The following is a 25,431-nucleotide window of genomic DNA, read 5'->3' on the forward strand; positions in this document are numbered from 1 at the left end:
TGCTCCTACCGCAGATGTACTTTCTCGGGCTACTCATGGATTAAAATGCTCCAACACTACTAACAGTATTTCTGAACAAAAGCGGAAGTGTTACTTACGTGAATATCAAAGCCTGGATCACCGGTGACAGATATTACCATGGTCATAGTTTCGCCAATACGGACAAGGCCGTTAGCTGATGGAGCCAAGGGACCTTTACCAATTTGGATGTCCATAAAGGCATTAGCAGTGTCACCACTGAACGAAACGATTTGAGAGTCAAGTTGATCCACACTAAATATGGCTGAGACAGTTTTGTCGAGCTGGCCTTCCCAGAGACAACGGATTTGTCTTGATGTGTCCCAGACCTAGAATTGAATTATATATCTAAAGTAACTATTGACACAAATTTAACATACAAGATATGTTTTTTAACAACAAAAAAATTGTAACAAAGATACCTCAGGACTAGGACTACAGAAATACGAAGCATAACTGAAGTCTGAAGTTAAATAAAATTTACATTTTAGGCTGAGACCGTGATAAGAACAAGGAAACTTTCCTGTAAAAATATACCCTCACGGATACTCAAACTCTTAGTCTTGTATATACTAGACCAGTAGCTCTCAACCTATTTTTGGCCATGCCCTAGGAATTTCTAAAATCCAGCTACCCCGCTCGTGGTATCTAAATTTTAATGCAAATATTTTACATTTGTTCTCCTGAAGGAAACCTAAAAGACCATTAACTTTGTATATTTTTTGGGGGGGTAGTCCTCTAGGTATACTCTACTCTAATTGAAAACATTGTCTGAATACAACACTTTTTATGCAATATACAACTACTACTACTAACAACTCACCGCAGCACCAAGCCACCTGAGGCCAACACAGCTACGCACGCTCCTCCTCCACCCCAATCTATTCAAAGCCTCCGTTTTTACACCCGCCCACAAAATTCTCATTTCCCTTAAATCTTTCCTTATGACGTCCTCCCACCCCAGACATGGACGCCCTGCTTTCCGTTTAGCCCTAGACGGTTGGCCAAAAAGAACAATCTTCGGTAATCTGTCATCCTCAACCACACAACGTGTCCTAGCCACCTCAACCTTTCTTTCATTATAGCCTTAGAGAGTGGTATTAAACCCCATTTTTCGTAAAGCCTGTTGTTTGAAATCTGGTCAGTCAGCCAGGTACCCAGAACGATCCCTAAGCAGTTTTTCTGGAAAGCATTTAGTAAATCTTCATCCGTTATTCGGAGCGCCCGGGATTCAAAGCCATTATTTTACCACTGTCATCAATTTACTTTCTAATGTTCTAACCTTGGTTTGCAGACATATCTTCGTATTCTTCCTAACCTTTTTTAACCTTGAGAAAACACTCTAAGCCATGGCTACTCTACTTTTAAGACCTTCACAGCTCCCATAGTCTTTACTAATAATACTACCAAGGTAAGTGAAGCTGTCCACTTGATCAATCTTTTCGTTACCCAACGTCACCTTTTCATCTTCACTTATTCCTAGCCTTAGTGACTTAGTCTTCCTAACATTAATTTTCAAACCAAATCTAGCACCCTGAACTCGCAAAACCTCTAAAACTTCATTCATTTTGCTTACACTTTCATCTAGAATGCTTAAATCACCAGCATAATCCAAGTCCAGGAGGCTTTTTCCTGCCCATTTTATTCCGTGGTCTCCCATTGCCTTTCCTGCGCTCCTTAAAACAAATTCCATTAAAATAATCCATATAAAGGGGGATAGAACACAACCCTGCTTAACTCCTGATTTAATAAAAAATCAGCTGCTAACCTCATTCCCTACCTTAACCGCAGCAGTGTTATTGTCGTACATAGCACTAATCACTTTAATGTACTTCTCTGGTATAATGCCTAATGCCTCGATAATTACAACACTCACTTTTATCACCTTTCTTATAAAGTGGCTTAATTAAGGTTCTCCTAAAATCGTTAGGTACTTCCCCTTTTCAAATATTATATTCATAATCTTCAGTAACTTATTTCTAACCTCAGACTCACCATATTTAAGAAACTCATTTACCACCCTATCAGCACCTGGAGCCTTATTATTTTTTAGTCCTTTTAGTACTATTGCTAATTTCTCCTCACAAAACAAATCTTCCTTCACATCCAAGGTATAACAAACTTTTTTATTTTCCTCTATATCTTTTCCTGCAACTCTATCTCGGTTAAGCAAATTCTCAAAATGTTCGGTCCATCTCTCTTTAGTTTTTTCCTTATCGATAATTGCGGCCTCATTCCTGTCTTTAACTGGGCCAAGTCCAGATTGACTACTCCCTCTCAATTTGTTAATATGCCAGTACAATATTTTACTATTATGCCGTCTAGCTGCATCTTCCAGATCCTCGGCAATTTTATCCATGGCCTCCACTTCAAACCTTCTTAGCTCATATTTTAATGCTTTCTCCACTTTCTTTACATTCCTTTTGTTTTCATATGATCTATCACTCAGATAATTCTTGTACAAGTCCTTTCTCCTTTCTATCAAACGTAAAGCCTTTTCACTGATATTCTTAGCTGCAGTTCTAGCTTTCTTCCCTAATACACCTTCAGGAACTTCACAAATTATTTTTCTAAAATTATTCCAACCGTCTTCCACATTATCAAATTTTAAACTCTCAAGTTTAGTATTCAACTGTTCCTGTTCCTGTTTAGTATTTCAACTGTTCCTGGAAAAATTCTCTCAAATTCTCATCCTGGAGTCTACCAACATCATAACTTCCCGGGAGGTAGTTACCCTTCCGATATTTCAGCTTTAAATTTCTAGATGGTGATCTTTACTTTTAACATCAATTACGGCACTCCTATATACCCTAGTATCTCGTATTGATCCTGTCAGTCTTCAGTTTACTATGACATAATCAATAAAGTTTGCTGTTTTACTATCACGTGAATACCATGTTAACTTATGAGCCATTTTATGACCAAATACCGTATTGGTTATAACTAGATTGTTATACCTACAAAATTGCAAAAGTCTGTATCCATTACTGTTTTCTTTTCCTACCCCAAATTTACCTAGGCTGGGATACCGTCTATCCCTATTTCTACCAACCTGGGCGTTAAAATCTCCCAATAATAACATCGTATTTCTACCTGGGACCCTGTCTATTTGCCACTGTAACTGTAAGTAAAATTAATTTGATCAACAACTATCTTCTTAAGGCGGTTCTACAAGGGTGTATATTACTATAACTGATACCCTGAACTTTCTAGTCCTAAAGTAAACAATAAGTATTCAAATATTAATACCTTTCCAGCCTAGACAAGATTCTGAAAATTCCTTATTTATCTTGAGCCCTTCGTCCTGTCTATGTACCCCATCCTTCCTGCCTGAGTAAACAAATTCTATATCACCTAATTTCATGCTTCCTACCCCTGGGATATGAGTTCTGAAACTCCTAATAAATCCAGTTCAAATCATCTGAATTCGTCAGTTAAAATGTTGATACGATGGTCATTTTTTAATGTCGTAACATTCCAACTTCCAATTTTCATGTTCTTTAAATCATTGAAATTATTTTCCCCCCAGGAAAAGAAATGATCGCGTATACCAGTGCAAGAAGGGGATCACATACCTTCTCAAGTCTACACCAAAGTGCTTAAGCCGGCTTAGAACCGGACAGCAAGAAGTCCCTGAGACCTCATTGAAAGGTGGCTTTGTGAAATCCCGGGCCCATCTTGGTCACAACATGGTTTTCAGCACTTGGCGATGCTCTTCTATCAACAAGAGTCGAAATCCTGCGCAGACAGTCTCAAACCCTTTTACCTCCAACTGATTATATATTCATGCCTACAAATATGATGCTACTAAGGGGAGGCAGCCCATAATAGATAAATTATCTAGGAAGAGGTTTTTGAGCCCGAAGACGCCCGTCAAAACATACCAAGCCCAGAAGAATTGTCCATTAGTCAGAATCCCCTGTGAATGCTGTGTCGTTTACTAGGCTATAATTTCCTCGAGGGGCGCCACTCCTCAAGTGGGAATAGAGTTGACCGCAAGGTCCCTAGTCTTGAAGATACCCCGAAAAGGTCGAGGCAGGCCTTTGCAGAGGCCTTTGTCTATAGATCTGGATCTTACGCCCTGCCGCAGTTGTCCTCCTATAGAGGATCCTCCCGCGATGGTTTTCTGCATCACCATGCAATTTAACACATTACTAAGATAATTTCTTAAACCACATTGGCCTGACATCACATAAAGAAAGAAAAACGAGCAAAAATGGGGTTTTTATAGGCCAAATGACGATACTGAAAAAACAAAGCGAATATTTCGAGAGGACAAAACGCCTCTCTTCTTCAGCGCAAAACGAAGTATCAATAAAAGCCAAAAATTAAAAGAATTAAAACCAACTACCTAACAACCATAAAAGCGAGTTATTCGCCAATATCCGCGATTTGCACAAAATCCAAAAAAAACAACAAAAACATGAGCTGCCATCGACGGATACTAGCGAGCAACTGATAAATGAAAGGAATCAATTCATTCACTCGAAAAAACAAAACGAACCAGCAATTAAATAGGTTGGAAAACTATGTCATTTGATTTCGGATTTTAATTAAGGCATTTCTTGCAGACACCCTTTGAGACCTAAGGGGTTGTTCACGTGTTTGATTAGATGACTGGGATGACTCCTCCGCCTGTATTTATGACCCCAGGCGAGGGTGCCCCAGTTTCTATTATGGACCCCCAGGGACAAGGCCCCTCTTGGTCCGTGCCTCCTATAGAGGTACCCTACATATCTGTAGAGCGTTCCCCTATCGCCACCTGGGGACACGCTGAATGACCTGGAGGAGGCCAGGAACATAAAAATGAAATTAATATAAAATATTATTTTTCTTTTAAACATGGAAAATGGTATAGTCTTCTGTATAACTTTTTAAACATCAAATTATTATAGAGAACTATGAACAAAGTTATACAGTAGACTTTTTGGTTTTCTTATTTAATATAACTCAACATTAGCTTGTAAAACTACAATATACAATATACAAAGTCATTGCAAAACTATCATGTATCGTTTGTGCTCTTTAAACGCATTTGAATGTAATGCCATTGACATGAAAAATGTTTTATTTTTCAAAATTAAGGCTCTAAAGTATAGTCAGCTGAAGGTTGCACAGCCTTCCCATGACCCACCAAAATTTGCCCAACCCGGCAAATTTTGTCACCGGGCAAATATTGTCATGCCCAACCAGTGGGACATGCGCCCCACGTTGGAAATCATGGCGCTAGACAGACGTAGTAAATGTAGGTAAACTTATATCAAGCTACAATGAGTCTCAAAGTAACATTAAAATTAATTTTTCAATGAGGAGACTGGTTGGGTGCCTTTAATTAAATGTTTAAGACGGCATGACACCATAATTCAGTGATAGAGGGCATTTTTAATGTGCAGTAGACTGAAGTCCCACTGGTGACAAATTGTTTTCATAGAAGCTAGTTCTTTCAACATTTAAAGTCAAGTTTCCAAAGACAACTTTTGTGCAAGGGGGAAGCTTGTATATTAGGACGATTATCAAACTACGCCCACCTAAGTTACGCCCGTAACAAATATTGGTGTTACGGCTAGGGCTCATGTGAGAAATTTTTACATACCTATAGCCATACAAGAATTGAACGTTTCTTTGCCAATTTTCTGTTGCTAAATGTCTTTTTGAGTGAGAGGAGAAAACAAATTATTGAAAATTTGGAGATATTTTACAACCAGTTTTAATTGTAAATAGCAATTAAACATTGGAAGTTGATTGAGATGACAACTCCCTTCGCATTTAAAAGGGTATTAAATTTGATACTTGAAAATGGACAGAAATTAAATAAAAACAGTCATTTTAAATATAAGTAAGCTTTGACGGTAAAGCTGAAATAGAACAGAAAATGATCTTAAATATAAGAAAAGCTCCCAACAATCTCCCTGGCTGAAGGAGCTTCCATTTCACAGCATAATCGGTTAAGTATAACCCACATAACGTTATTAGTTTTGAAATATTAAAGCTCTATTAGTTTTAGTTTAAAACTACAAATTAAAACTCTACCATTTAGTTTAAATGACTAGTGATGTGACTAATCTGATTATCAAGTTTATTTACTTCTTTATTTTTACCTCCTTCCATAATTGTGTTTTTCTTTTCACCTACTCGATTGTTGTGGAAAAGACATGAAACAAAAGAACCAAGAATAGAACAAAAATAACAATAAATAATATAAAACATGCACAAGTGAAAATTTTTTTTTTTTAATCTTACTTCTTGGATTCCTTCTTCCATTTGAATGACAATTGTGTTTTCAAGGTAAGCTTGTCCACCAGATCCAAGCTCATCAATAAATTGGGTACCACATTGGTTAAGCACCAGGGTGAAAGTGTAGCTTGCCTGATTACTATTCAATTGGACAAACGTGCACTCTTGTCTTGTGTGGAAACCCTGAAATAGAAAAATAAAAGTTGCAAAATTAGCAAAAGGGAAATTCTAGAGAAAATGCCGTCTACACGCGTCGAATCCCCCAGCCCTCTGATAACCAGCCGAAGCTTCTAGCTGTAGAGTTTGACAGCCATCAAGGGGCATTTCTATTACTATCTAACGTGCTCCTTAAAAACTAAAAATTCTAGGAATTTGTAAAGGTAGATTTTCAATTCTTGCCAAAGATAAACAAAGAGATTTCTTTTTAAAATATGGTTATTCGGATCCCTTTCGTTCTTTATCCCGGACTAAAAATTGAAACCGGACCGCAAGAGAGCCAATTATGTGATTTGTCTTTTCTTTCAAACATATGCCTAGAAATTGTAAGATTGGGTTATAAAATATGTCATAACAAATTACTTAACCAGACATAAACCAATTACTTTCAACCATACTTTTTACCACAGTATTGAAAGAAAATTGTCTCTTTTGCTCTTGGATCTTAGTACATAGCAGGCTATCGACTCTCAAAGAGGGCTCAAATGTATTCCATAGCCCAAAAACTAAAACAAAACTGTACCAAAGGGTGCGTCCAGGATTTTTGTTCGGGGGGTACAGTAAAAAAAAAACTTTCAAAATGCTTTAAATACTAATTTTATGTATTTTGACACGTTTTTTAAGAGCCCAGTCGACCCCCCTCCTCTGGATACAGCATTGTCTATAATATACCAATTTTTGGCTATAGTAAATCAAAAGGCGGACAAATCAACATAAAGCTGTAAACTGTATTTGTTTAATTTCTTTATTAAGTAATATATGGTTTTGAAAGAAATATATAACTTGGATCAAATATATGACGAAAAAATGTAGATATCAAAAGACCAGATATGTAGCTATTCCTGCTGAGTAAACAGTACATAATTCATTTAACATGAACTTTAAAAACCTTTAAAACCCAAAAATTGGAAATTGAAAACATGAAAAAAAATTTAAAAAAAATTGAAAATTGAAAACATAAACTTTAAAAACCTTTAAAGCCCAAAAATTGGAAACAGTGATTGAACCAAAACCGGCTTTTTGACGGCCTAGATGGTAAATTTTTTCGTTGCAAAAATGTCACATAGCACTGCTTTAAAAAAAGGTAGACTTAAAGAAATGTTGTTGCTGAAACACTCTTTATTCGTTTTATTGGAATTAAATTCATATTAGAACACAAAAGAACCAATCTGGCTTTGAAAAGGCAGAATTATTTGGAAACCATAACGCCTAGGGATTACTGTGATCGATTCTTACGAAAATACGTCAAAGCTGAAAACCTATGACATTCTCTCCTCTTCCTTCTACTCAGTGGCGTAATTTCGTCAAAACCCTGAGGGGGGGATGCAAAATTGGAACCAATTTTCCCAAATTAAATGTAAATGACAGTGAAAATGTAAAATGAGCCATATAGTACTAATAGGGCAAATATTTACTAAAGAAACGGATCTATTTTTCTGGATGTTTGAATTATGTAGACTTATTTTAGTTTTGACAAGGTTTTTAGCAGAAACTGAATTTCAGCTGGAGGTCGGGCAAACTGGGGTCTGAAGGGGGCAGTTTCCCCCTCCCTGTCCCATAGCAAAATACGCCTGTTCTTTTACTAAGAAATTTCAGGAGTTTGACCAGAGGGTTACACAGAGGTTTGACCAGAGGTTTTTTAAGGAGGGGGGGGGCGCAAAATAGGTTGATCCGATAAACTTGCGTTAGGAGCAAGTTTAATCAACGCAAACTTACGTTAATTAAGTAAATTACACTATTTTAGACTACGTTAGGAGGGGGGCACCCCCCAGATCTGCCACTGGGGTTTCATCATTGTTTTCTTTTCTGAAACACCGAATGAAATAAAAAGGCCTGATAGTGTCACCCTGGCACCACAGATGTATTACTTGAATAGATTCTACGCGATATAGAAAAAAAAATGCAATGCATGATCAGTTAAGCAGCAATCAGGTGACACCAATAGTGACGGGGGCGCTAATTTGGAGCGGGAGGTAATTTCTCTGCATCCCTTTGTCCCAGAAGATCTTGAACAATATTCTTTTGGATATTTTCATCAAAAAAATAAAATTCCCCCCCCCCCCCCTAAAATTTTGAATAACCCTTTATTTGTATTTTCATTTTAAAATGCTAAAAAATGCTTGCACCTCCCACTTTTTGTGAATTGACCCTCACAAACTGGCGTAAAAGATAAATATGCCTAAATAATCTGTTTTTCGTGCATTAAATGCCTTTGGAAATCGTTGCTGGTGGGATGGAAGACATTGTTAGAGACTTTCCCTAAACCTTATGACGAATTCGTCTTTAACCTATTATAAATGAATACGTCTATGTGGGGCACAAAACTTACTTTAGCATAGATGACTCCTGAGAAAACTTGAGTGAAAACAACAGTGACAACCATGCTTTCTTTTCCACACTGGACGTCTAGATTCGATATTGTTGGCATAGGACCAGTTGGCTGAAGGGGCATAAGCAACATGTTATTTGGATCTGTATTAATTGGCTGAATTACAGGTCGATTGATAGCAGGCAAGGGTACAGGGTTGGTAGCTGGCAAAGTTGGTAATGCTGGTTGGAGTGGCTGCACTTGGGGTGGACGCGGGGCTGGAATTAATGGAACGGCTGGTTGTATGGGCCTCGTTATTGGAGCAAATGTGGCCGGGGCAAATGTTGGTCTTGTGTTTGTTGGTGGAAGGTAGTTAGCAGGTATGGCTTGCGAATTGATATTTTGCGACGCAGAACCTGAAACAAATTGATTGGCTTTATACATATCACAAACAAAAAAATGTTATAAGTTTATACTTGTATTATTATTATAAAATATCCTTAAAATAATATGAAATTTTATCAATGTATAGCATAAAATATTATGAGTTTATTTTTCAGCACATTATATTTTCAAGTAAAACATATATATGAAATTAATTATCCGTTAATTTATATATAACATGAAGCAAAAATAAATAAATAAATATATGTAGAATGGATACAGAATTTGGTAGCTGGTAGCCATAGAAAGTCTTGATAGTCTTAGTGGTAAATAATAAAATTGAGACTCGTTGACGTTAAGATTTCTAGAGGATCAATACTAATTCCATAGATAACCATCACAAAGAAATACTCTGTCTGGTAATTAATCAGCAAGATTTATTTTTAGCATGGCAAAGAAATTATATTGGTTAAAAGTTTACTGTTGACATTTCTTATAGGATGCCCGTGAAAAGTTTTCAAGCTGGCATGCGTGCACAAGAAGAGGACATCATAGGGTCCCTATCCTTCTTTTAAAATATTCGGGTTTGTTCGACAATCTATTTAGTCTCTCACGTTTTATATACGAGGGTGCTCTAAAAAGTTTCTGACCTCATCAACAAAAGTCAAGGAATATAGTTACGCTTCTTTTAAGAGGCGCTGACACGATGAGTTTTAGCCATTTTGGACGTGCAGTTGTTCTTTGACAGTCGTTTGAGTAGGTTGATGTGAGTTTTTTTGTCAAAATTGATAAAAAGGGATATAGATATGTCATAAAATGTTGGTTTATGAAACACGCCTGCACAAATCAAAGATGTGTTGGACTCTGCTTCATCGTTAACAGTGGAATTTTGGGAAGCTAAATTTAAACTTGGCCGTAAGAGCTTGATTAACGATGAATTTTCGGGACGCCCAAAAACTGACGGCTGCTGAATTAAAGTGATCTATATAGCTGAAGTTATGAAAATTTCTGAAGGACTTGTTTGTCACATTTTGAATCAATATTTAGGCATGAGGAAACTGTCAGCGCGTTGAGTGCAACGTTTGCTGACGTTAGACCAGAAACGATTTCAAATGAGCATTTCCAACACCCTGTTGATGCAGTTTATGAGATAAGATAAGAACTATTGCAAAAAGCATGCGGGCCACAATAACACGCACAACTCCGACTTTGGTGCTGACTAATTATTATTTATCTATTATATTCACAACGTTGAAACCATTTCAGCTGCATTATATATATCAATACTTAAGAAGCTAAAAGCAGAATTTGCGGAAAACAGTCACGTTTGCAGTAAAAGAAAATGCTTTTCGCCAATACAACGCGCCATCTTGCACCTCAGGGGATGCCAAGGTGAAAATTCACGAATTAAGGTTTGAACTACTTGACAATAGACAATCCACCTTACTCACCATATCTAGCCCCAAGCATCTTCTTTCTGTTCCCTCAGAAAAAAATTAAGCTCGAAGGACAGAGATTTTCGTCAAACGAGGAGGAAGTCACATTCTTGAATAAGTACTTTTCAGAGAAAGACGACTAGCACCATATTGACGTGTTAAAGAGAAGGGAACATCGCCGGAAGAAGTGTGTAGACTTAAAAGGAGACTATGCATAAAAACAAAAATAAGAAAATTTAAGAAAAAATGGTTCGTATATTTGTTAGGTCGGAAACTTTTCTGACCACTCTTGTATATTGATAAATTGCCTCTTTTTGTGTTCTTTAGTTTGCGTTTTTCACCCATCCCTAAAAAAAAATCGCTTTTTACGTGCTCGTGCGCAAATAACTGCCGTGCAGGTCAAAAGCAAAATGATCGAGACGGAAGGCTCCTGATGTGGCGAGGTAGCTTTTATCTTTAATTTTGCATGAAGTTTGGGTCTTCTTTACTTCTTGTATGCTACAGAAGTAAAGACAGCGCTTAAAGAGAAGAAAATAAGCTGAAAAGAGCATAAGGTGTGACAGACAGCTTAAATTCACTTTAATTCTCAACAGCATTGATGACTGTTTTACTAGTACGATTTTGGTGTGTCGTAAAATTTAAAACACAAATTGTTTTTCTGTTATTATTTTGGTTGCTGCAAATATGAAATGTTAAACAGCAATAAAACTGACGTAGAGACTGACAACATGTTATTCAAGCTTTTACTTTCTTCTGCGTGCTGGCAATCAATAAGGACGTGAGAAAATTTTGAATGGTTTCCGGTCTGTCATGCTGATTCAGATGAGTGGAAAACGAGAGAGAGAGAGAGAGAGAGAGAGAGAGAGAGAGAGAGAGAGAGAGAGACAGAGAGAGAAGAAAAAAGAGACATGCTTTAAAAAATTAGATCTAGCAAGCACAGTAGAATCTGTCAATGTAGCTATTTCCATTTCTCTTTTTCCAAAATCTGTAATGGTCGCTTAAAAACAATAGGTCTATTCGGTAAAAAAAAAATATCTGTAAGTGTTTATCAACAGGTGGTGTCAGATGCCTTTTGAGAACCTCATCGACTTTAACAAGAGGAATACCACATTGTGTCTCCTTTCTGACATACCCTGTCGAAGTGTAACTTTTGATTTGAGAAATCATTTTTTAAGTTTTATGTGGTTCAGTCTTTAATTTGAGCTATGAGTTGCTGGACGATTTTTCTACTGTCAAAATTATAAATGGTGCGAACTTGTCTGGATTTCAATAACCAGAAATTGCTTGTAATCGAAGTTTGAATTGTGTCACAGTTCTTTGATATTGACGTCTGGAACACAAAGGCCGCTTAATTAGAACAATGAGACACTTTTTAAAAGCACTAAAAAACTTTAGTATAACGAGTGAGGTGTTAAGGAGGGAGCAACCCTTTGTATATACGTAATAGTTTATGTTCGTTTTAATGTTTGAATCTTAATCTAAAGGCGTTCTAGTCCTTTATCAGCAAAATCGTTTAAATTTTGATTTGCTGGTGTAGAACATTTACTAAAATTTGACCCACTTAGGAGGAATCCAAATTAAGCTGGACCCTTGTCAATTTTGAAAACTACACTAGAAGAAAGAATAGAATTACAATTTGGTTCCGTTGCTGGTACGCATATTGGAATTCGTTTTATTTATTAATTATTCATCGTATTAATTAATTATATCTGACTGATATATATCTAATTAACTATATAATTAAGAAAAATACAGATTATTAATTAATATTTAATTAACTAATTAATTAATGTACCAGTATTTCATTTAATAATTTAGTTAATGATTAAGTAGCCTAGTGATATATGATGTTTTTTGAATATTTGCTTTATTTCATCAGTTAAACTGTGAAGCGATATACAGCTTTGATTTTGGAATTTTTAAATTTGGATCTTCAAATCGACACCTAAAACTACGAATCCAGATTCCCAGGACACTTTTCCATGTTTTTGATGCTAGAAATTATATTTTGGAAAAATAGCATTAGCAAATCCTTAATTAAAAAAAAATTCAATTAATATCATATTCAAATGTGGCTTTAACATAAATGATTTATTTTCATACTCACCACCGATACCAAATGGTTTGTTTGGTTGCTGGTAATTATATCCTTGTTGAGTCTGCCTTAATGATCTCGTATCATTCTTTCTACTCCTGGTAGATGCGACCTTGTCTAACTTCTCGGTCGCTACAACCTAAAAAAATTCTGGTATTGAACTAGGAACTGATCTTAAGGAATTGGATTAACTTCAGTGTCTTTTTGCTTGGCATATTTGTCTAAGAGCCTGTAAACACCTTTATCCCCCCCCCCCCAAAAAAAAACGTCATATTTTAGCCCCCGCCCATACCTATCTTATGGGAACATTCATTATGTGCGCATAAGTAGTTGTAGAGTTTGACAAATGTGTAGTAGAATTTATTTTTTACAATGCTCGTTTTTTCGTAATGAGCAATTTGTGAAGATTTCTATATGGTCAAGTTTATATAATTTTGTTATTCTGCCACCATTTTGGTTTATTTACATTGGGTTGCATGGGTAAAGTTGTGTTGTAATATATCCCTTAAGATCAGTTCCTAGTTCATTAGTCAGAGTCTTTCTTTAGGTTGTAGTGACCGAGAAGCTAGACAAGGTTGCATTAGCCAGGAGTGGAAAGAATGATACGAGGTCATTAATAATTTAAATTCAAGAAATTACGTCTTTAGTTCATCAGTTAAACTGTGAATTGACATGCAGCTTTGATTTTGAAATTTTTAACTTTTCATCCTGAACTCGAAACCTAAAATTACTAATATAGATAGTCAGTAAAAAAAAAAAAAAAAAAAAAAAACCGTAGATGCTAGAATTGTATTTCGGAAAATGGCGTTAACAAATCCTTACTTAAGGCTTTTCAATTAATTTTGTATCAAAATTTTGCTTTATCAGAAATTATTTTCGTACTCACCACCTATACCGAATTGATTGTTTGGTTGCTGGAATTTATATGCTTGTTGAGTCTGCCTTAATGACCTCGTATCATTCTTTCTACTCCTGGCTAATGCGACCTTGTCTAGCTTCTCGGTCGCTACAACCTAAAAAAAGACTATGATAATAATCTAGGAACTGATCTTAAGGGATATATTACGACCTACAAATGACAGTTCAAACAGGGATAAATATTTCTATAGGACAGTGAAAAACTATGAAACTCTGGATATTTCGATCACATACACAGTTTTCGTCATCAGCAGATAAACACGTCATCTACTGATGATGTCATCCACTGTGTATCAAATACACAATGTTCGTCATCAGCAGATAAACACGTCATCTACTGATGACGGTCACTGTGTATGTGATCGAAACACCCGAATTTTTGTCTTGTTTTTCATTATCTAATGACAGGATTTAGCCCTATTTGATCTGCTATTTGTGCTTCATGGAAAGTCAGTGTGATCTTTCAGAGTGGAAAACACCATTACAGCACAACTTTAGTCATGCATCCCGATGTAAATAAGTCAAAATGGCATCAGAATAACAAAATGGACACATAGAACCCTTCACAGATTGCTCATTACGAAAAAACGAGTAATGTAGAAAGTAATTTCTGCTACACTTTTGTCAAACGCTACAACTACCTATGCGCATATACATGAATTTACCCATAAAACAGGTGTGAACATGACATTTTTAACAAAAAATATGACTTTTTCTTTGGGGGGAGGGTCTGAAGGTGCTTACAGAATCCTATACAAATATGCCGAGCCAAAAAAGGTATTAAAGTCAATTCAATCACTCAAATATGAATGCTAAAATAGCACATTGGCAGTTTTTTCAAACATTTATTTTGCGAAGGTTCATAATAAAGAAAATTTCGAAAAAATAGAAGGTTTTTCACAACACTTATAACACATTTTATTCATCTCAGGGTATACTTTTTTCAACATAAGAGAGGGCTGGAGGGATGACCCCTCCCACCCCCCTCCGAGACGCACAACAAAAAGAAAAAATTATCCCGACATTGAAGCTTGTGTATGATTTGAGCTTTTCAGGGAGACCTAAGTGAAGTTCAGAGTGCAGTTAATCAACTGCACTAGCAGTTGATTAACTAAAAAATTTATAGGATTGATCATAAGGATATTCCCCAAAAGTAGCAGTTATTGCCAAAAATCACTAACAAACACTTGGTTGTCGAATATTCGATAGTAAAATTATTGTTTATTTTTACTAAGCTCATAATGAGTCACTGAGATAAGTAAGCCTTTCAAGATTGGGGCATTAGAAGCTATAGTAATGACAGTGATTCAATGTGGTTATGGGCCAAATTCATCAAAACAGAAAAATTCCTGCGATTCACAAATTGAAAAACCAACAACTTTTGGGTACGGTGACCAATAGACATTAACCGAACTAACACATTCGGATTCATTATCCGAATGTGCGTCCAACAATCGCATAATGATTTATTTTTTAGTAGTCAGTTTTATGATACTTTCCCTATCCACACTGTTCGTTAGCTGAAAACCCATTGCCCATATTATTAATTAATATCATAATGTAGCAACATTGATAATTGTCGGATCCTATTACACATGAGAATAAAGCGTAAACCACAAATGTAAGCACAATTCATTGATATGTGTTGCTTAATCAACCGTGTTACTAATTTAATGCTTTAGAACTTTAAAGGTACTACAAATATTTACTTAACAAAATATATTATTGCCATTTTTTAGTAAGGACCAATAATTCTCTTGTACAATATTTTGTGTGCCAAACCATTATAAATACATAATCACAAGTTTAAAAAATCCCTTTAGCTTTACTTAAACTTTCATGAGATTTTTCATCAAACGCCAGAACTAATTAATGTCAGTCTTGTACGGTCAGGTCGTGGGTCAGGTGTACCCTCTTTCATATAAAAAAAAAGAAGAAAGACATAGCTACAAATTAGAAAACAGAAAATTGTTTATAATTCAAAACTAAATATTACTGATAGTATAATATTTTACTATAAGTGTTTATACTATAAAATCTAGGAAGCCAAGAAATGTAATTCAAACTTACCGTAGCTAGAAATAATGCTACAAACAACTTCATCCTCTCGACCTAGAAAATACAAATGAATAAAACCAATATCCACTAATAAATCACTCAACACTAATTCAAATCTTCTTCAGGTATTTTGCACCTCCACAATACCACTATTCAAAAAGGTTAGGAATCAGTGAAAGTTGGCCATAAGTGAAAGTGATTCACATACGGGTATCATAGTTAAGTCACTTTTTGCTAATGAAACGCTAATCATAAAAGTATTCCCTTTGTTTTACCACCTTGACGCGAGTATGGCAACTCACAAAGTATGGGATTATTCTAATTTAAATGACATTCCTGAAGCATTCAGGGGTATTTTTCAGGGGGATAGCATGGGTGCCCCCACCATAACACAATAGATTTTGAAACTTTCGTAAAAATTGGAAACCATAAGAGATTTGGGCGTGTTAATTGGGGGGATGGGGGGTGGTCAATTCCCCCTAGATTCCCCCCCCCCCTAGATCTGGAAAAAAACCTTCCTTTTGATATTTGAATCGAAAATATCTCTTTTTTTGTAATTTTATTGACGAAAAATCGAAAGAACGACAAAATTTTCCTCCTAGATTTACTTGTTATTGCCTGGTCTTATCCTTCTTTTTTTATCAAGCAAATATTGCCAAAAAGGAACGAAACCACAGAGGAAAATATAAAAGTCTCTAGATTTCTAATGGACCTTAAGTCTGAAGCCTCTCCTGCATGTGTGTCTACTTTTATTCCTACATGAATGGAATTAATTACATAAAAATGCAAAATTTGGGTGGAATGAAATCTTCATATTCATATTAGCAACAAATATGCCACCTTTGAAAGTATCTAAAGTATACTACTTGATTCAATTATTACTTGATTTTGTCGAGGAAATTACGTTTATCTAGATATGAAACCCTGGCTGATGTTTTGTACACGTATAAAAAATGTTGTCACTGGGACCTTTAGTACCGTTAAGATATTTAACGGGGGGGGGGGGGGCCCGACAAATGTTACCAGGAACTTTGTTTTAACCAAGATTTAAATGGGAATTTTCTCAGTGCTTGTATGATATAGCCCCGACCTAATATTCTTCGTCTAACTAAAACCTTACATGTTTCTCTGACGCTCAATCCTAATGAAAAATACCTAAGTATGATAAAAATATAATACTTTAGAAACAAATCTGGGTTATATATTTCCACATTAGAGGGTGGGGTGGGGGTGAAGTATAGCGCGTCTACATGCCTTGTGTGTTAGGTACAATTATTTTACATATTATGAAGTAAGAATTGTTTTCTAACTTCACACTGTCCAAATACTTTACCCTCCCCCCCTAATATACAAATATATAGCCCAAATTATATATTGCCTATCTACTCTTGTCACTTTTCTTTGTCTTGTCTCGCGCTAAGCTTAAAGAAACTAACGAAAAAGCCGGTTCTGCAAGGCATCAATGGATGAACAACTTGTGTAGTCGGGGCTATATCATACAAGTACAATTTTCTCGTTTCCCTATTCTTATGCATTTTTTTTTAATTTTTTCTATTTTACATTTTAGGAAAATTACCAATAACAAAGTTTATTGATTTTTAAAGGTCAATCATACGATCTATTATATCCTTGCAAAACGATTTATTCACCTAGTTTTTATAAAATTCGTGAATTTTATTTACATACATGTAATATGTCCACTAGCCAGGTATTAAGAAATTTATTTCAGGGGATTGCACATCAAGGGAGGAGAAATAATCCTACTGGGGTGGGGATGAATCCAAAGACACAAGACAAATTTGTGATATGTATTAAAAATATGTATAGCTATTAGAAAACAAATTTTAATTTATCAAGATTGCTCGGTCCGAAACACGCGAGACAGCTACTCGAGAAAAGCAACGATCACATAGACATTACACGGTAATTCTTATCTGGTGCTGAATGAACAAGGGGTTTCTCACTAGCGGAACTATATTTAAACTTTAGTTTTTTGGGGTCTGGGGGGGGGGCAAGGTACGTAGGTTAGGTTATGTGTTTAATATATGCCATGCTTTACCCCACCCCCTAATGTGCAAATATATAGCCAAAATTTGTTTCTAAACTATTATATTTTCATCATATTTTGTTCTATTTCATTAGCATTAACCAAACTTTACTTCTGGCGTGTTTCCCAGCTAATAGAACAGTACCATACATACACACACACACACACACACACACACACACACACACACACACACACACACACACACACACACACACACACACACACACACACACACACACACACACACACACACACACATATATATATATATATATATATATATATATATATATATATATATATATATATATATATATATATATATATATATATATATATATATATATATATATATATATATATATATATATATATATATATATATATATATATATATATATATATATATATATATATATATGCTAACCTCGTTTCCTACCTTAACTGCAGGAATATTGTTTTTGAACATAGAATTTAGACTTTTAAAGGACTTATATGGTCGACGTCCATATAAAAACTCTTCTATTGTCTGAATCAAACGCCTGTTTATAATCTATAAAAGTGAGTGCCAAAGGGGTCTGACATTTCAGACAATTCTCAATTATTAATCGACGAGTGAAAATTTGGTTGACACATCATCTGCCCTTTCTGCTCTTCATCTGCTACACATCATCTGCTCTTAAAAATTTATCTACAGCATCACGCAGTCTAAGAAGTATCGTATTGCTATTCAATTTGCTTCCATCATAAACCAAGGTAATGTCTCTGTAATTATAACACTCACTCTGATCACCTTTCTTATACAGGAATTTAATTAAAGTTCTTCGAAAATAACTAGCTACTTCCCCTTTTTCAAATTAGCACCAGAAGCTTTGTAAATTTTAACCCTTTTTAGTACTGCCTTTAACCCCCCTTCGCAAAATAAACCTTTCTTCACTTCCAAATTGTCAGAAGCAAAAAGGATAAAAATCGATGTCAATGTAAAGAAAAACTGGCCCATCAGAAAATTATTTATCAATAACTAATGTTCTTTTATTGCACCTCTTAAGAGACGAATTTATTAGAGGCTGGCTTTTAAAAATTGAATCTTAGAAAACCAATATCAACCAAATTTCCAAATTTCACAAAACCAATAGGCCTACTGGACTTTCAAGACATTTTATATACAAAAAAGACATTTTAGCCCAGGCAATACTCTGTAGGAGCCAGTAACTGTTCTTCTACCCAAGATTTGTTAAGTTAAAAAAAAAGTAATTAAGTTATTAAACCGATTATTTTCATATTTGTGGCTAATTAACAAATCAGCAAACCGCAGCATTATGAACACGGAACTATGTCCCACAATGGTGACAAAAAAGAATAAGCTAATTAAAACTTCCTCATAAAAAGAAAAGACGCTTTTAAGCTGCCTTAAGACAGCAGATTTTCCACATATGAAAGGAGAGGTCAACTAGGAATGGGAGATTTGAACTCTTTAAATTTTTTTTTTTTTTTTATGAAGATTAACGGTGTTGGACACTTCATTCTATCTGATATCCGTTTGTCCTTTACTTTACTCTGCTTTTATACTCTAAGCATTTGTTTTTCTTATTTTAGCAAATATCTGGCCTGTCTCCAATTGCAGGTACCCATGCCTGCTTAAGATAAATGTTTAATTTTTGCAAACCTGAAAATTGTTGTTAACTCGAACAACCGGCTCATAGCAAAAGACTTGTGGAACAAGCTTTCAAACGGGCAAAACCAATAACCTAAAATTATTTATAGCTTCACTTTATAAAGTATTAAATAAAAAAACAAGTTTTTTTAACTGAAAGTAAGGAACGACATTAAAACTTAAAACGAACAGAAATTATTCCGTATATGAAAGGGGTTGTCCCCTCCTCAACGCCTCGCTCTTTACACTAAATTTTTTTATTTTTTAAAAAAAAAAATAGAGTTGTGAGAAAGTAAAACTTTAGCGTAAAGAGCAAGGCGCTGAGGAGGGGACAGCCCCTTTCATATACGGAATAAATTCTGTTCTTTTCAAGTTTTAATGTCACTCCTTACTTTCAGTTAAAAAAACAAGTTTTTTTTTATTTAATTTTTGAATATTTTTGAATAAATGCAGGTTTTGATCTTGGCTCACAGTACATGAATAATTAAAACAAAATTTTCATATTAATTTTCTTTTATTTGGTTAAATGGCTTTCTCGAAACTTGTTTCATTTTATTTACGAACGTTTTTATTAGTAATAAATATACGTAACTTACGAATTAACTTACTTAACGAACTTCTATATTCATATATTTTTAATACGTATAATAGGGGTTCGCCCCCTAGTCAATACCTTGCTCTTTAAGCGAAAGTTCGAATTTTGTTCCAATTCTTTAAAAATGACCGCTTAATCACAAAGGCCGTTAATTAGAATAAATAGCTCTTATGAAAGTACTAAAAAATCTCTGGCTTAAAGAGTGAGGTATTGACTAGGGGGTGAACCCAATCATATATGTAATATTTTCTGTTTGTTTAAAGTTTTGATGTTGCTGCTGTTGCAGTTGAAAAACTTACTTTTTTATATTTAATTTCTGATCTTTTTTTTAAATAATGCTGGGAAGTCCGGCGTCCCCTTCATAGCAATGGCCCTCCCCCCATGAAAACTTCCTTCATGGAAAGATCCTCCAACCTACCCCCCGCCCCCAGCCACGTACGCAGGAATTTGTTGGGGGGGGGGGGGGCTAATCGTTCAAACCCATTATTCTGTGAGAAAAATAAGAAAATTATGGGAAAACGATAAAAATCGTGAGATTTCGGGGGGGACCGGGCCCGGAGGCCCCCTTCCCTGCGTACGTCCCTGCCCGACCCCCTCCCCCTCACTACCAGGAAAAATCTCCCCTGAAAACGTCTGTACGGTATACTTCCCAATAACCAATAGGCCCACTATATGTTAACATTGGGTAAAGTTCATAACTTTCAGCCCTCCTCCCGGGAACTTTGGGGGATCAAGTCATCCTAAGAGACATAATTATAATATTTTCGAGCATGCTGAACAAAATGGCTATTTCAAAATTTTGATCATGTGACTTTGGGAAAAAAATGAGAGTGGGAGGGGGCCTAGTTGCCCTCCTTTTTTGATCACTTGAAAAGGTTACTAGAACTTTTAATTTCCATTCCAATGAGCCCTCCCACGATATTCTAGGACCACTGGGTCGATACGATCACCCCTGGGAAAAAAATAAAAATATAAATAAACACGCACCCGTGATCTTTCTTCTGGCAAGAAATGCAAAAGTCCACATTTTTGTAGATGAGAGCTTGAAACTTCTGCAGTAGGGTTTTCTGATACGCGAAATATGATGGCGTGATTTTCATTCAGGTTATGTAACTTTAAGTGGGTCTTTCCTCCTTTTTTCGAAAATCAGCCAAATATTCTCAGGCGCCTAACTTTTGATGGGTAGAAATACACTTGATGAAACTTATATATTTGAAATCAGCAGTAAAATCCGGTTCTTTTGATGTATCTATTTGTATCAAAATACCGTTTTCTACAGTTTCGGTTACCATTGAGCCGGGTCCCAATAACCAATACTATATGTTAACATAGGGTAAAGTTCATAACTCTCAGCCCTCCTCCTGGGGGCTTTGAGGGATTAAGTCATCCTAAAAGACATAGTTATAATATTTTCGACCATGCTGAACAAAATGGATATCTCAAAATTTTCATCGGGTGACTTAGGGAAAAAAATGAGCGTGGGAGGGGGCCTAGTTGCCCTCCATTATTTTTTGGTCACTTAAAAAGGGCACTAGAACTTTTAATTTGCGTTCAAGTGAGCTTTCCCACGATATTCTAGGACCACTGGGTCGATATGATCACCCCTGGGAAAAAAAACAAACAAAAAAACAAATAAACACTAATCCGTGATCTTTCTTCTGGCAAAAAATGGAAAAAACCACATTTTTGTAGATAGGAGCTTGAAACCTCTACAGTACGGTTCTCTGATACTCTGAATATGATGGTGTGATTTTCATTAAGGTTGTATAACTTTGAGGGGGTCTTTCCCCCTTTTTTCGAAAATCAGCCAAATTTTCTCAGGCGCGTAACTTTTGATAGGTAAGATTTAAATTGATGAAACTTATATATTTGAAATCAGAATTAAAATCTGATTCTTTTGATGTATCTATTGGTATCAATATTCCGTTTTTTAGAGTTTCGGTTACCATTGAGCCGGGTCGCTCCTTACTTACAGTTTGTTACCACGAACTGTTTGATATCACGGAAATCCATTTTTACAGCTTTATTTTATGGGCAAGTGACAATTCCAAAAAAAGTCGAATCTTCGGAAACATTCTAGTTTGGTGGCCTCACAGAAGGAAACATCTTTATAAAATAAAAGTAGTACCATTAAATTCTTTATTTATGCTTTTTTCAAATATCATTTTTAGCATTTCTGACAATGCATCCCCCCCCTGATGGTCCAATACATACCTCAGGATGTTTCTGACATGTTTTTAGGATGTTGTGTAACATGTTTTTAACATGTTACGATATATTTCTACTAATCAGGTTATCATGTTTCCTCCATTGTTATCCATATTTATAAATTATTCCAAATACTATTTTACCTAAAATTTCGGTGTAATAGCCCCCCCGCGAAACTAGACTTTTTTAGAGTTGAGATAAAGCTACCCGTTTTGCGACATATGACGAGATGAAAAACAACGAAGAATTGTATAGTTAGGATTATATATGGGGCCATCTCGATGTGGGGTGGATTGTCAGAAATGTGACTAGGAAATTTGAAAAGAGCATAAAACAAGGAATCTAAAGGCATCATTTTGTTTAGTAAAGATATTTTGTAAGGATACTTCCTTCTTTAGAGCCACTGAACTTCAATGTTACTAAATATTCTTTAAGAAGGAAATAAGCTGCTTAGAGAAAAAAAAACTTCGACGAAAATATTTTTTTTATGAAAAACTTTAAATTAATTTTTTTTTTTTTATTCCGCTACAATCTATTAATAAGAGTAAGAAAATCGTTTTAGCGTTTTATTTAGAGAGAGGGGATGGCAGGAATTTCTGCTAGTTGACAACGAACAGAGATAAGAGCAATTTATTTTTCCCTGATTTAATTAAATATCTATCTTTCTTGTGAAATTTTTCAGCGGTCACCCTGACCTCCTCCAGAGTGGTGGGTTTGAATCAGTGGCGCAACCAGGGGCGAGGAGGCGCGCCCCCTTACGGTAATCTAAAGTAGTGTAATTTACTTAATTAACTCAAATTTGCGTTAATTAAACTTGCTCATAACGCAAGTTTATCGGATCAACTTACTTTGCGCCCCCCTAAAAAATTTTTTCGGATCAACCTATTTTGCGTCCCCCCCCCCCCCCTAAAAAAATCGTGGATCCACCACTAGTGGGGATACAATTCAGAAGAGGCCAACAGTAAGTTGGTAGCGGGAATTATAAACTTAAGGATGATTGCCTATCTAAAAAATATATATTTAGAGAAAAACTCACAGAAACTAATCCTTTCTTATTTTATATTCACCAGCAACCGTCACTCCAAAACAGCAACTAATATTTTAGCCATCTTATGAAGACTATATATATTGTCAACCCACACACGTAACCTTTTTTGCCAATGGCTACTCGAAAAAAGGAAAACTTTTTAAAATCTTTTTTTACGAGACACCAGCGTTGTGGAAGAGTTTGACCTTGATGTAAGGACAATCGTATTCGTGACATGAAAAATGTGAGAAAGGATGCCATAGATGGTTGAAACACTTAAATTGTCAAAATTAAAGACTTGATAATGTTTGATTTGAAAACAGATGCGTGAGCTATGGTGAGGAGAGGAAGCAGAATGATTCGTCATGGTGTCAGGTGTCTCTGCCATCCTTAATTTTGATTGACTTCGTTATAATCACACATTGACAGAGTAGGCTGACGTTCTAAGTTGACGTTTCATATTTTATTTATTTTATCTATTTAAATTTATGTCTGAATAACTCACTTTGACAAAACTAAAGCCAAATAGTTGTAATATTAGCGTGAAGAAATCCATAAAATGCAATAAAGTAAGTTGAAACTTCGAGTCGGTTAATTTTCGAAATTTTGATCATATACAAGCAAAGTCTGAAAAATGTATATTCTAAATTGTTTCGACTTCAGATTTTTCTAACATTTCTGACCAAAACTAATGGGAAAGCAGCTTCCAAAGACTTTTCAACAACAGTTTATTTAGAAATCAAAATTTGTAGATGTATAAAACAGGATATATTTAAAACGTAATTTTTAAAATTGGAACATTGGAACATAAAAGTTACTGTTGAATAAAATCTTGAATTTCCAGGAATTAATATAATTACACTGTAGTTCATTTCCATTAGTTCTTTCCAGTCTTCTTGATTATAGTGATTTTATTTTTTATTGTGTTTTGAAAAATTAAAGCACCCTGTTAAAAATACATAGGAATTTCAAATAAAACGAAACCGATACAATAGCCTTTTGAAGTTTTACAGTTAGGATGGGAGGTGAGTAACTAAACTCCTGTTTGTAGTAGTTTCTGTTTTTTTAAGTTTGACTTGAGTTTCCGTTTTAGTTTTACTCTTTTTAGGATTTGATTATTTGTCTAAATCAGTACCTGAATTTATGTTTGATGTAAAAATCCATTTCAATTTCTATCCGTTTTGGGTTTCAATAATTCTTTGATCGTAATTTCTGGTCGTTTTAAGTTTGAATTACTATATAATTTTTTTGGCTTGTCTTAAGTTTAAATGGGTCTTCACTTTTCATTGAAAATTTTCTTTTTCGTTTTTTCTTAATTAATAACTTAAAAAGAATTGACAGCGTGACGCCCTCAGGTGGTGTTGGAAATCACAGTATAAAGATAATAGCAGTAAGTTTGCCGCAGATAGTTTCTGGCTCTTCATTCTCGGTGCGAACAAACATCTCCTCCCACTTCTTCTTGCATTAGCGCGTACAAACAGCTCCTCTCATTTGATCTGCCATCAGCGGTCCAATTACGCTGGAACACGTATTTGGGCAGAAACTTTCTCAAAATCCCTTTGAAACCAACCTGGGACTTCGAAACCTACTTTTAATTCCAAAAAACATCTAATGATAACATTGCTCTACTAGTCACCGATTTTCATATATATATTCGAATAAATTAATTTAAAATTAGTTCTTCAAAATTTAATCTTCCAACGTTGAAGCCAAGTTCCGTGTTCAAGAGAAATCTGACTTGTCTACCCGTGAAAAGATCTAATGTCGCTTATGTTTCTACGTTCTCTGGAGCACTCGCACCTCGTTCCGGGTTTTTATAATAGGTGAGATAGGGAAAGATCATACTGCCTATAATTTATTTACTGTGCTGGGAATTCAAATTTATTTATTCTTTTCTTATATTTTGGAAGACTTGATAGGCTTGATGGAAAATACATGCGTAGGCAATGGTGACAGGAGGAAGTGACGAATGAGTAGGCTGACATTTTACAATGGACAATCTTTTTTGTTCTTTTAAATATGACATCGAATAACTTCATTTGATATAACTAAGTCCGAATATTTGAAATAATAAATATAAAGAGATTCAATCAATATAAATCAAATTAAATGAGGCCGAATAAAAAAATTTCATCTTAGTCTAATCTCAGAAATTTATTCTCCTAAAGATATTCCTCTTTTATATCTAGAGCATTCGGACTTTTTTTTTCCTTCATATCGGACGAAACAG

The 25,431-nt window shown here is 35.2% G+C and overlaps 1 protein-coding gene across 2 annotated transcripts in view; it reads right to left on the minus strand.

The window, feature by feature from the left end:
- LOC148946528 (cuticlin-1-like) overlaps nucleotides 1-23,319 on the minus strand; it is a 36,669-nt gene extending 13,350 nt beyond the window's left edge. Inside the window, exons 1-6 of one of the 2 annotated variants that reach the window (XM_089097411.1) lie at nucleotides 23,211-23,319; nucleotides 15,680-15,721; nucleotides 13,578-13,704; nucleotides 8,798-9,192; nucleotides 6,259-6,435; nucleotides 99-347 (exon numbers count right to left, since the gene is read on the minus strand). In XM_089097411.1, coding sequence (XP_088953537.1) covers nucleotides 99-347; nucleotides 6,259-6,435; nucleotides 8,798-9,192; nucleotides 13,578-13,704; nucleotides 15,680-15,712 — 981 coding nt within the window. In that variant the 5' untranslated portion in view covers nucleotides 15,713-15,721; nucleotides 23,211-23,319. Of the gene's footprint in view, nucleotides 1-98; nucleotides 348-6,258; nucleotides 6,436-8,797; nucleotides 9,193-12,703; nucleotides 12,831-13,577; nucleotides 13,705-15,679; nucleotides 15,722-23,210 lie in introns of both variants that reach the window. The other variant, XM_089097412.1, reaches the window with a different exon arrangement.
- Between the last annotated feature and the right edge of the window lie 2,112 nt (nucleotides 23,320-25,431).

Source organism: Artemia sp. Qi Xiang Cuo, chromosome 11 (assembly GCF_049724085.1).
Source record: "Artemia sp. Qi Xiang Cuo chromosome 11, ASM4972408v1, whole genome shotgun sequence".
NCBI lineage: Eukaryota > Metazoa > Arthropoda > Branchiopoda > Anostraca > Artemiidae > Artemia > Artemia sp. Qi Xiang Cuo.